At 38.3% G+C, this 12956-nt stretch overlaps 1 protein-coding gene across 1 annotated transcript; it reads right to left on the minus strand.

Moving 5' to 3' along the window:
• Positions 1 to 175: 175 nt before the first annotated feature.
• LOC133534520 (radial spoke head protein 9 homolog) lies at positions 176 to 11489 on the minus strand. Its single transcript, XM_061873677.1, has 2 exons — positions 10754 to 11489; positions 176 to 3697 (listed from the first exon to the last, which is right to left on the minus strand). Exons 1-2 carry the CDS (start codon positions 10935 to 10937, stop codon positions 3066 to 3068), a joined length of 816 nt encoding a protein of 271 aa, XP_061729661.1. The 5' UTR covers positions 10938 to 11489; the 3' UTR covers positions 176 to 3065.
• Between the last annotated feature and the right edge of the window lie 1467 nt (positions 11490 to 12956).

The following is a 12956-nucleotide window of genomic DNA, read 5'->3' on the forward strand; positions in this document are numbered from 1 at the left end:
GGCTATTTTTTGACCTCGCATGATTTGTGCACAAGCCCTTACGAGGACTGAATAATGTAAAGGGTGTGAAGCGCTTTAGTTTCACAGCAATAATACTCGTAATATTGTCTTTCAAAAAGTAATTCAAAGGAGTGACTTGGTCATTTCCAATAAATATAAATGAAACAAAGTACTATTACTGTCAACATTAACTCTATTTATCACTAAACAACAAATTTGTATTGATTATGGTAACTAATTCAAAGAATCGGGCTAAGCCACAACAAACACCTAAAATTAAAGATTTTCCAAAAAACTGTTTTTCAAAAACCGCCAAATGGTACATTGGGGTAAAACACTTCACAGACCTTACTTAATTCAGTAATTAACGACAGGAACGCAGGAATACTTATAGTTAGGGAGGCGAGGTAGCTAAATGGCGTAATTCAACGGCGCCGTCGAGACCTATCAAAATCGAAAGATAAAATAATTTCGAAAAGAAAAGCTCGTATGGTAAAAACCATTTTAGCGGTGGGTTTGGCGTGTACGGTTTTTCAAAAATGTTAAAAAAAACAGTTACTTGGGCATTCTCGAGCGCGTCAAATATTCATACTACGTATGCCCCAAGTGCCTCTGATAACAACGGTATACTAATCTGCCGGTTTGCGTGGTGGGGGTAGGAATATAAAGTAGTCAAAAATGCAAAAAAAAAAATAATACTCGAGCGCGTCAGATTTTCGAAAGGGGTGTTAAGTAGGCCCCAAGGAAGCTCCCTTTAAAAAAACTGACGATTTCGGCGTGACGATAAGTTACGATGAATTTTTGAAAATGCAAAAAAAAAAGTGTTTTTGAAATACTCGAGCGCATCAGATTTTCATAGGGGAGGTTTATCTCGGTATCCTGAAAGCATATTTTCTTAATCTGACAAAAATGTTGGTGGGTTCTCTTAATCTGACCGAAAAAGGTTTTTTGGTTTCTTTTTTTCCTTTCTTTCTCCTTGATAAAACGGGGATTTTAAGAATGACAATAAAGCGATAGGCAACCAACGTAAATGTAGATGTAATATTGTTTGGATATCACAACGATCGGACCCTACATCAGCGAGCGCTTTTTGAAAGATCTCAGATTTTCTCAAAATATCAAAAGGTCTCTTTTTGCCTCGTTTATACAATGCTGGATTAAAATCGCATCCTGTTAAAGCGTGGAAAGCAGGCAGTGCGCGTGAAAGCATTGAGCATAACTGAACTGACAGTGCCGAAACATCTATATAGCGACGTGCATTACCGACTCCGAGATCCATCCACGCTCTAACCGATTCGTTCAAATGCTCCACATTGGCCAACACAATGACCAGAATATCTGTGTCTGATGTTCGAATGATTGTTGTAGAACCTTGTGGCAATTGACAGGCAAGGAAAACTGTCTTCGTGTCGGCTTCTTCGTGACTTGAGCATGAGAGCTTATCATCGATTGTTCTCTGCACTATTCCATCGACGACTTTGAAGACGTAGCACAAGTTGTGGTTCAAATAGATTGTTTTGTTGCGAATAATAACGGCCATCTCTTGACTATTCCAATGATCAATGAAAAACTTGACTAGAGCTTCTTTGAACTTGATATTTTTCAAGTCCTTCGCAAAGTCTACTAATCGGATTTGCTGAGGACCGCTGATGTGGTAGTCCTTATCGTCATTCATTCGTATTCGTATTCATTTATTCGTATTCGAAAATTGTCGAGAAGCTTTAGAAAAAAAAAATTTTTGACATATAATAAAAGTCACATAATTTAATCATCGTTATTTCATATCAATTTTTTTTAACACCCTCAGTTTTCGAGATATACTCAAAAAACCGGGAGTTAGAGTTTTTATGATGATCCAAGTCAAAAAGTTCTAACATTGGACAAAAATGTAAAGAGACCTTTTTTGTGTAAAATAAAATTACCTTTTTTGTTTATTTAAACTTTTTTTTTGTAAAATGTATCGTTCGCGACTTATATGCCGCAACGCGTTTTTCGGAAGATGAAATGGCTCCTCCACGCTTCCGGTCATGCGGAAACCGGCAGATTTTGTATTTTTAGTAAGTTTTAGATTATATTCTTCAAAATAAAAAAAATAAAAATCGCGCTCGAGAATGCCGGATTAACGTTTTTTTTTTACAAGTTCGCGACCCTATAACTCGGCGGCGTCAAGGACTTATCGTCAGATTAGTTAAATTTAGTCTTAAAACACTAAAATCAACCCCCAATATCTTAATCTGACGCGCTCGAGTATTTCAGACTATCGATTTTTTTTTACTAATCTGATCGTCTATCCTAGGCGCGCGTCACTACATATAGAGCTAAATACTTTACAAGGTTGTTCTATTAGGTCTAAGGTATCTCTCATATCTTAAACTGCCACGCTCGAGTATTACCGAAAATTCCCCTATTCGCCTCCCTAACTATTAGAAGTGTCAGCGTATAGGACGCAACCGTGTGTCAGTTACTGAATGAAGTAAGGTATGTAAAGCGCAGCGTCAAAAAAATTCGTAACGACTTGATACCGCGATGAAATGCACCATGGATTGAAGTCCGCATTCGATAATCTGTCACGGCGTAACTTGCCGAAAGTACAAAAAAGAAACTTCCGGTGCGAAAAAGGAGGGCTGATTTAGCCCATCTGATACCGAAATAGTAGTTATGGTAGTTGTTAGAAATTTACTGGTAGACACAGAAAAGCGAAACCTGTCAGTATTTTTTTTTTTGCCGGAAGTGCTTGGCAGACGATGTCAAATGTGACTATTAGGACCCCTAAATTAGTCCATGCCTAAATACACCCATCTGATACCACCATGAAACCAATTCCAGACAGTAGGTATGAACCCTCATTTCGGAAATATATAAGGCTGCCAAGGCTTTTTCTGCCGAAACACCTTGACAGACGAGATCATGTAAGCATGGTCACATCGGTACCCCTAAATATACCCATTTCATCGCGGTATCAAGTCGATAGGAAATTTTGCAGTCGGCTTTTCTACCATTAAGTGAGTTCGGTCACTGCATACTTGTACCCATTTGAAATATTATTTACAAAAAAGCAAACCAATTTAAACTAAAAATGGTACGTCTAGATTTTTACGGCCGTTGCCTATATATAGAAAACCGGCGTCAGGCGTTCGAACCTTATGGAAATATGTCATTCCAGGCCAGTACAAGCTTTTCAGATACGCAACACTTCCCGTTTGTTCTACACTCAAATTCCAACAGGCATTAGGAATATCCTGGTCGATGGAGTCAAGGAAATCCATACTATAGTTATAGTCTTGCCTGCTGAGAAGGTTGGAATTCCACTGCTGCTGCGGCGGACGTATATGAAGATACGACTTTAACTGTTGCGCTTCGGAACCAGTTAGTCCGTAAAAGTTTGGATTGATGACGACTTTTCCATCCGGTTGCTTGATGAGTTGCCCTCTCGCGCATATTTCCGCTTCGTCGCAAATGTTAGCAATAGTTCCCGCCATCCTGCTTTCTTCCGTAATAACCTGACAGCGTTCTAGATTGTTTTCTTCTAGAGCTTCGTCTAAAATTTTAACTTTAAGAGTCGGATCTCCACGGAATGGAAAAGTAGCGAGCAGCGACAGTAACTTGTGACGTCGTTTTGCTTTCGGCAATAAGGCCCAGTACTTAAAGTCGGTCGTGTAAAAATATCTGCGATCTGCCACGGCATCATTGGTTATGCCTAAAATATTATTAACAGCATGTCAAAACAACGACATCGAATCGCAGAGAAATATTTTGAAAAATAAACAGTTTTGTATAAATATTGTTTTGAGTGAGACAGATTTAGTGGATAAATGTGTATCATATCGGGGTTTTAGTGCGGGAATGTTTTACACTAGCCACATATAGGTAAAAACTGTAAAAACCGATACTATTATCAAATTATATGTATACTTATACTACAGCAAAATGCTATAATCATTTACCACTCTACATTAACCGAGACCGAGTAAGGCGCTGTACGTATCGCGCTTGCATTACACAGCCACGGCTGCTGAAGTTGTGGAATATGTACACCAGAAGACCGGCTACACGCTGAGGTGTCGGCTTACATGAGCAAAGAACTCGCGAACACGAAGCGGCTCGGCGCGGCGCGGATGAATTCAAACCTTTGATACCTATGGAAGTGTCCTACGTGCCACGCCGTTTTTCGCCTAAATAGTGTTTAGTCTTAATTTTATAAAATAAAAGATAAAAATATGTTTATTGCACAAGAAAGGACGGAAAAAGTATACAGCGGTTGTTTTTAGGTGTTGGTGCATAACTAGATTGACAACAGAGTTTCCAGGAGTTCCCGCACTAGGCTAGGCCTGTATCGCGGGAGACTAGAAGTACATATAAATGTCATGCAAGTCAACGAAAAACTAAAATATATTTTTATATATTAAATATGAGATTCAGGTATAGATATAGGTATACAAATGGAAATGGGTTCAGGTGGAAATGTATGTGTATGTTAGTCTGTATGGTATTTGTAATATGGGCCTCGTTGCCTGAATCAAACTTTAAATAAAATAAATTAAGGGGAAACGTAACATTAGTGGTAATTTTTCCATACAAACGTTGTAGTCAATTTTCCTGGATGGATGGATGAACATTTTTCATATCAGTTCTACCACTTCTACCAGTAAGTACCTGTGTCATGCCTGTGTCTGTATGTTTTGCTTTTTTGATATTCTTGTTTCTATAAGAACTAGGTTACTTTAAAAAAGCGGCCAAGTGCGAGTCGGACTCGCCCATGAAGGGTTCCGTACCATTTATGACGTATTAAAAAAACTACTTACTAGATCTGGTTCAAACCAATTTTCGGTGGAAGTTTGCATGGTAATGTATATCATATATTTTTTTTAGATTTTTCATTCTGTTATTTTAGAAGTTACAGGGGGGGGGACACACTTTTTTTCACTTTGGAAGTGTCTCTCGCGCAAACTATTCAGTTTAGAAAAATTATATTAGAAACCTAAATATCATTTTTGAAGACCTATCCGTAGATATCCCACACGTATGGGTTTGATGAAAATTTTTTTTTTTTTTTAATTTTATGACGGATTAAAAAAAACTACTTACTAGATCTCGTTCAAACCAATTTTCGGTGGAAGTTTGCATGGTAATGTATATCATATATTTTTTTTAGATTTTTCATTCTGTTATTTTAGAAGTTACAGGGGGGGGGGGGGACACTTTTTTTCACTTTGGAAGTGTCTCTCGCGCAAACTATTCAGTTTAGAAAAAAATGATATTAGAAACCTAAATATCATTTTTGAAGACCTATCCCTGGATACCCCACACGTATGGGTTTGATGAAAAAAGTTTTTTTGAGTTTCAGTTCTAAGTATGGGGAACCCCCAAAATTTATTGTTTTTTTTTTCTATTATGTGTAAACATCTTAATGCGGTTCATAGAATACATCTGCCTACCATGTTTGAGCAGTATAGCTCTTATAGTTTCGGAAAAAAGTGGCTGTGACATAATCGGACAGACAGACGGACATGACGAATCTATAAGGGTTCCGTTTTTTGCCATTTGGCTACGGAACCCTAAAAATGCCTAATAAATGAGCCGTAAACAGTCGCCTAACATACAAAATCGGCAACAATAAACGCAAAACCTAAAATGGGTAGACACAGATAAATTTGTGTTGGAGGAGGAAAATGTCGAGAACGTAACCTCGATTTCTGAGATTTTTCGCCTTACGCAGCGGCTTACGTGAGCGAATAACTCGCGAACGCGAAGCGGCGCGGCGCCCACGGCATTCGCGTTCGTAACGAGATCGCCAACGAAGGACACACACTTCCATAGGTACCTATCAAAGGAGATTGATTCACCCGCGCCGGGACGCGCCGCTTCGCGTACGCGAGTACTCGTCTCGCTCACGTCAGCCGTTGCGTTAGCTGCAGCAAAGAGAATTAAGAAGACTAAGAGTGCTCACTCCATACAACGGTTTTGTTACCAAAAATACAATTTTTTTCGTAAAACCGTTGAGCATTAGTCTTTTTGTTTGCCGCGACATCTATTGTCGAGTAGCTGTACTGAGAGTTCCGCTACTTGACGCTAGATGTAAACTACGAAAATAATACTATTTTTGGTAACAAGACCGTTGTATGGAGTGAGCACTCTTGGTCTTCTTAATTCTCTTTGGCTGCAGTTATCCTTATCGCACTAATTTTAGAAGCCTCACGAAACTCAGGGCTCAGCTGGTATTACTCTTATACGAACCGAAAATGAAACTACATTTTTGAAACAATTAAAGTTGTTCCTAATACAAAAATGCTATTATACAATAGGAGAGTTTCTAAAAGACAAAATAATACAATTTAATTCATTTGTCTTCTAGGAAAACCTGATTAGTAATTATATAAAATAATTAGGAATAATAAAATTGATAAGGATAAAATAGTGCATTACGATACAAGTGCGAAAAATAGGAAATTCGAAACGAGTGGCGATAAATTCGACGAGTTGCGAATTACCTATTCGCACATGTATCGTACAACGTTTTACAGTACATATGGCCCTTTAAATGTTCGACACAGTAACGTAATATGCTACTTCTCGCACTAGTGCTATAAAGTAGCCCCATATGTACTGTAAACGAACTTATTTATAAGAAGCATCTATCATTGCCACACCCGATATGGGTATCATGTATTTAGAAATTTTTTTTTTTACCTTAAGACCTGACATATTGCACATACATGTAAGCAATTAAAACTAAATATATGTATAAATAAATTTGGTAATTATTTTACAATAAACAAAGTACATGAAATCATTCCCGCACCAAAAACCCCGATGGATTATGATTGTGTTAGGGTGACCACATGTCCCGTATTTTATGGGTTGTCCCGTATTTCAGGCACAATTTTTTATTGTCCCGTAATTTGGTGAAACAATGGCATTTAATGATAAAAATATCTATCTATTCAAACAATATTTATTTTTTCGCACATAGCGGTGAACATGCGCTCGAACCGATTTAATATTGTTTTTTAAAGTCTTTCATAAAGAAATTTAGCAATTGAATAGATTATTTATGGGTTAAATATTATCAATTTATTAATTGATTACTTCTGCCAAATGTTAGTAGATAATAAAAAAAAATATTATTAATAAAAGAACGGCCTGTCCCGTATTTTAATATCGAATTAAACGTATTTTCAATGGAGTATTCACGTAAACCGGAAATCAGATCAGAGAGCCTACCGCGAACCACGTTAGACGTGTTGCCTCCCTATCGCACTTGTAAATTCGTGCGTAAGTGTGATAGGGAGGCAACACGGTTCGCGGTAGGCCCTCAGATCACCCTAGATTGTGTAGGTACTATACTTAGGTACTGTATAAATCCCGTAGGCCGGTTTCCGTCTGACGCAAATGCCAGCATCTATGCGCTGTACGCTGCTTTTAGTTACATTGATAGTCAGCCCAAGCTAACTCTGCAGCCAGTTTCATAGCACAGAGCGTGGAAGTATTATTTTAAGCGTCTTAATTTCATAGACTATTGACGTTTATGATACTTAACACGTTCATGATCTGTGCTAACATAGATCTGCGGGGGTGAGCTGTATTTACGTCATTAATATTATCTAGCTGTGTCTTGTAGATGTTAATATGGATATGTAGTATCCATATTTAAAGAAGACAAGAATGAAATGATTAAAAAATGCATTACAAAACGAGTGCTAAGCTTTTTTATTTATTGTAAATTTAATTTTCTGTGCTATTGTAATAAATAACTATAATAATAAATAACTATAGTTTTTCTATATTTTCAATTTTTAATTTGTTTCGACTTGAGTTTAATATCCATTTGTATATAGAAAAGGATCTTTTTACATCCACTGATGTGAGTGGAGTGAAATTGTACATTAAAATGCTGTCCACGTCTGTTGCTTCCGAAAGATTTCGGCCGATTCCCTAAAAAAAAACGACGTCTTAAACAGATTGAGTGCCTATCTAAATCGGTTTGATATATCATTTGACCTACCTTTTTAGTATCATATGGATATACAATATATTTTTCACGTCAGCAGCAGGAACAAGGGTAATTTGCTGCTTAAAAACAGTGAGCAAAATCGCATTTTGCTCACTGAGTGAGACAAAATAACATTCAAGTGACCTTCATATTCGAATGTCATTTCAAATACGTAAAATATGGTATTTTTATTAAATTTTAAACTTTTATTTCATTAATTAATTATTACGAATGAAGACTCGTAGGGTGTTTTGGAACGATGCGGTCTGACAGGGGTCTATTATAAACCGTCAATATATCGTTGAATTACGTATGCATTCTTTTTTGTCTCTTTCTTTTTGCTAATGACGTGAAACGGATAAAGACAATAGAATCCAAATATTTCGAACTTGTATTAGGCCCCGCACGTTGAAATGACATTCGAATCTAAAGGTCACTTGAATGTTATTTTGTCTCACTCGGTGAGAAAAATGAGATTTTGCTCACTGTTTTTAAGCAGCAAATTACCCTTGTTCGAGCTGCTGACGTGAAAAATAGATTTTGATTGCGACGCGACGTAAAGTTCGTAGCAGAAAGGCAGCCAAAATAAAATAATGTAATTAGTTTATAATTATTAATTACACATGGGGCAGTTACCATTAAATGACAAGGTATGTATATGTTATGCAAAAACTGAAAACAGCTCGCCCCCGCCGATCTCTGGCCGACTCTATGGCTACAAAGCAGGTAACATAGGCTTTGTTTATTTTTAGAAGTTTTACATATTCTTTATCTAGATATAGGCCAAGCAATAAGATGTAGAGGGAAATGCTTGGAACACCATTTTTGACTATAATGCCATAACTTTGTTTGGACTAGTTAGGAGGTGAACATATGAAAAGTCCCCGGCCGGTGGGAAGAAGTGGTTTGAAAGTCCCATTTTTCGGTTTTTCACTTATATATCTTGGAAACTTTGCGTCTTAGCGAGATGACTACTTACACGAAACGAAAATTGATTAAGTTTGCTACAAGTTTAGTGAACATATCAAAAGTCCCCAGCCGGTAGAGAGAGGGGGTTTTAAAGTCCCAAGACTAAATGAAAGCTGATTAAATTTGCTACAAGTTTAATTTTGTCAAGTTTTTCGATATCTTAAATAGTTTTCGAGATATCCTCTCTTGAAAGTTTATTTGGAGCTCTCGATTTTATTTTGATATCATCAGTGAAGCTACTGCGCTCCAGCATGGTTAGGCAGTACCCACACCACCAGAGTTGATGTTGAATTGAATAGAACCATGCGACTCATCTCCGGCACGCTACTGTCTACCCCCACCCACTGGCTGCCAGTACTTTCTCGGATCGCTCCGCCAGACTTGCGAAGAAAAGAAGCCCTGTTGCGAGAAGTAGCAAAGATCCAGAAAAACCCTGCCCTCCCAATCCACGTGGAGTTTCTGGAGCCAGCAAGTCGTCGTTTAAGATCTAGGAATACTTCCTACAGTATCTCCAAAGGTCTTCTCGTCAGTTGCTTCAACCTGAAGCGTGAGTGGACACAGTCGTGGATCTCATTGATGGCGGGAAAGTTGGGCTCTGGGATCATTCCAGGTACCATTATAAAGGGTCTGACCTACCAAGACGACACTGGTCTAACTTGAACAGACTTCGCACTGGCCACGGCCGCTGTGCTCATTACAAACACCGGTGTGGATGGGTGGAATCCCCGGCCTGCAATTGTGGAGAGGCTGCCCAAACAATCCAGCACATTATCGAGGAGTGTCCCATAATGCGTTATGCCAATGGACCTCCTGAAGACCTGATCACCCTTAGCGACGAGGCCATCAAGTGGCTGACTGCCCTAAATCTACATCTATAGCTGTCTGTATTCTGTTTAAAAATATGCCATACGATTAAATAAATAAGTGAAGCTACTACTAATTTAATCGTTGGTGTCGTTGTCATATAAATCTGAGTGCCAAATTCATTTATGGTATCACATGACACCATTCCATTCGGGAACTTTGTACGTATCGTGCTATCTACGATGACGTGCAGATTTGTCAAATCTAACCTTTAATAACATAATAATACGAGTCAAGGTACGCGTCTTCGTGGATGACACGATCTATACCTACCTACATAAATGTAATCTAGTATAGCGACCGCTGAAATTAAACGCCGACTGAAGTGTTTACGCACGCTGATGACGGCTTCAACCAAAGACCAAAGCCTCATATGGTTGGCAACGGGGCTCCCGACCTTTGCGACCTTAGTGTCCGATTCCAACTGTGTAGTCAGTTGTAGGCAACCAAAATTGTACTCCTCCCCAATTAAAGTCATGGTATGGTATATTGTTCATAAGTTAAACAAAGGTTTGCATATCAAAACCGAAGAATATTTTAAAGATAATATTTTGATTCAGTGTAAGTAAAAAAAATATTCATAAAAATTGCTTGCGGCTTTAGCATAGTCGAACTCTGAGCTGATCCAATATAAGCGTGTATTAGTTGGGTCAACATTATTTTCGTTGTCTTGTTTCTGACCACTTTATCAAGCTTGTAATTGTGTCTTCTATTAAATAAAATATTAAAAATGCCGAGTGCTATTGCATGTCTTTCTAACTCTTAGACTATATTTCAAATGAGAAAAATTAATAACTAAATTTCATCTCATACGAAAAGCTCCACTCCGTCACATTGTTTGAGGAAAAAGAAACAATACAACGAAAATAATTTGACGCAGTTATGGAAGTTTATATGGATAAGAAAATTTGAATATCTGGTTTGACTTACCAACTGCGATGTGGTAGTCACCATCTACGGCGTACAACTGTCCCCAGTACTGCATGTGTGTAAAGTGGTTCTCAGCCTGCAGCATAGTGAGGGAGTTTTGCAGCATGGAAATCAACTCGCTGCTGAACATCATACCGTTAACATTCATGTACTCCCGGAACTCCCAAAGCTTGTGGACGTTCATGAGTATAATATGTCAGATTCAGGTTTCCTAGATATAAAAAGATGTATTCCGACGTTGTTTGTTTCGCCAATAATTAGGATCGATATATAAGACGTTTTATCGACATTCAAGCAGTATGACAGAGTGGTGACAGCTTTTGTTTTGTCATTATTCATTAAACACTATGGTTTGGAAATTATTTAGTTACTCCTCATTTACACATTCGTGGAATATTATGGCTCGGCTCGCGGCTCGTCTTGTGTCTCGTTTAAACTCAAGCGGCACGGTATAAGTATTTGACGACCAGTTTGGCCTAGTGGGTAGTGACCCTGCCTACGAAGCCGATGGTCCCGGGTTCAAATCCTGGTAAGGGCATTTATTCGTGTGATGAGCATGGATATTTGTTCCTGAGTCATGGGTTTTTTCTATGTATTTAAGTATTTATAAATATTTATATATTATATATATCGTTGTCTAAGTACCCTCAACACAAGCCTTATTGAGCTTACTGTGGGACTTAGTCAATTTGTGTAATAATGTCCTATAATATTTATATCATTATTATTATTATTATTTATAAGGTTTGTAAACAGCAAGCACGCGTCCCCCGCGAGCCCCTTAGAGTCATGCCCAAAAAACCGCACCGGCCGCGAGCCCCGCGAGCTGCGAGCCGAGTTACGTCACGAGACTCACGAGACGAGCCACGAGGTTCACATACGCGTCACGTGACTGGCCCCGCGGCTCTGCTCGCCATAGGGTTTGGAGTCCGGATACCCGGATATCCGTCCAATTTACTATCTGGTTCATTATTAACTTGATATGCGGATAAAACGAATAATTTGAATACCACTTTGTATGACAAAAAACTCATTGCAATTTTTAAGAAAATGTAGCAAAATTGCTACATAATCGACATCTGTCGGTTTATTTTTGAACTTCTCCAGTGGCATGCAGCTTGCTTGCTCAATTCTCTTTCTGTTGTCTGCTGTCTATGCGGTTTAATAATTCAGGCGTTGATGATTAGATGGCGCTGTATCACATTGGTCGTTTATGAGTTTTGTTTTACCTTTTTGGCCTATTTTGAATGTGATTTATGGGAGGCTGAAAATAGAATGTAACTTTTGAGGGGGGCTGATTTTGAATAGAAAATTGGAAGGTTTTCGAAAGATGGAATTGAGGTTTTTGTTTTGGAAAAAAGTGACAGAGAAGGATTTTGAGGAGAAGAGCGAAGTCATTTTTGTTGATTGTTTGCCATTTTTGAGTTGTTTGAAGAGTATTGGATCATATCTGCTTAAAGTTTCACCGAAAGGGAGTGTGTGGCGTGACAGTGCTATCCTGTGTTCGTTTTAGTTTACATCGTGAACGCCGGTGTTCCCCTTTGAAACCCAGGGGCTAGCGTTTCACTCAATTCTGGCCACGTGAATTCACCAGCAACAACTTGTGCAATAGCGTGTGGCGTATTTGCCGCCATGGCTCAGCGGCACGTATTTTTTGGCCCTCCTGTCGATTTTCAAATTCCGGGAGGGCTTCACCGAGTCCACCAGCCGAGGACCCGGGCCCGTTTATCACGAGGCTCGCCAGGTGACATCGATTTAACCCATTCAAGACGGATTCAAGTTTTCATCGATATACATTCTAAATTTTTTAAAATTCTGATTTGCCTTCTCCAAATTGTTAACCATTTATTGTGTGTATATGTATTTATATATCTTTTTTATTTATATTTGTATATGATAATTATATTGTTTAGTTTTGTGTTTATTCTGTGCTAGACTTCTTTTATTGCATCTGGAACACCTACTGACATAACATATTTTATTTTTTAATTCCGCTACCTAAAGGTTGTCTGGAAGAGATCGCTTTTTAGCGATAAGACCGCCTGTTGTTTACCTCTTCTTTATGTGTCGTATTATTTGTACTGTTTCTGTATTGAGGTGTGCAATAAAGTATATTTGTATTGTATTGTATTGTGTTCTTACGCTCCTTTTTTACTTTAGTTAAATTCCTGTAGATGTCTGCAACCCGCATTTTACTTAAATT

This window comes from Cydia pomonella, chromosome 2 (assembly GCF_033807575.1).
Source record: "Cydia pomonella isolate Wapato2018A chromosome 2, ilCydPomo1, whole genome shotgun sequence".
Taxonomy (NCBI): Eukaryota; Metazoa; Arthropoda; class Insecta; order Lepidoptera; family Tortricidae; genus Cydia; species Cydia pomonella.

Excerpts from the sequence above, each read along its gene's own strand:
- LOC133534520 (XM_061873677.1), bottom strand. The coding sequence starts at position 10,937 with ATGAACGTCCACAAGCTTTGGGAGTTCCGGGAGTACATGAATGTTAAC. Across the intron at positions 3,698-10,753 it reads TGACTACCACATCGCAGTTG|GCATAACCAATGATGCCGTG; the intron begins GTAAGTCAAACC and ends ATAATATTTTAG.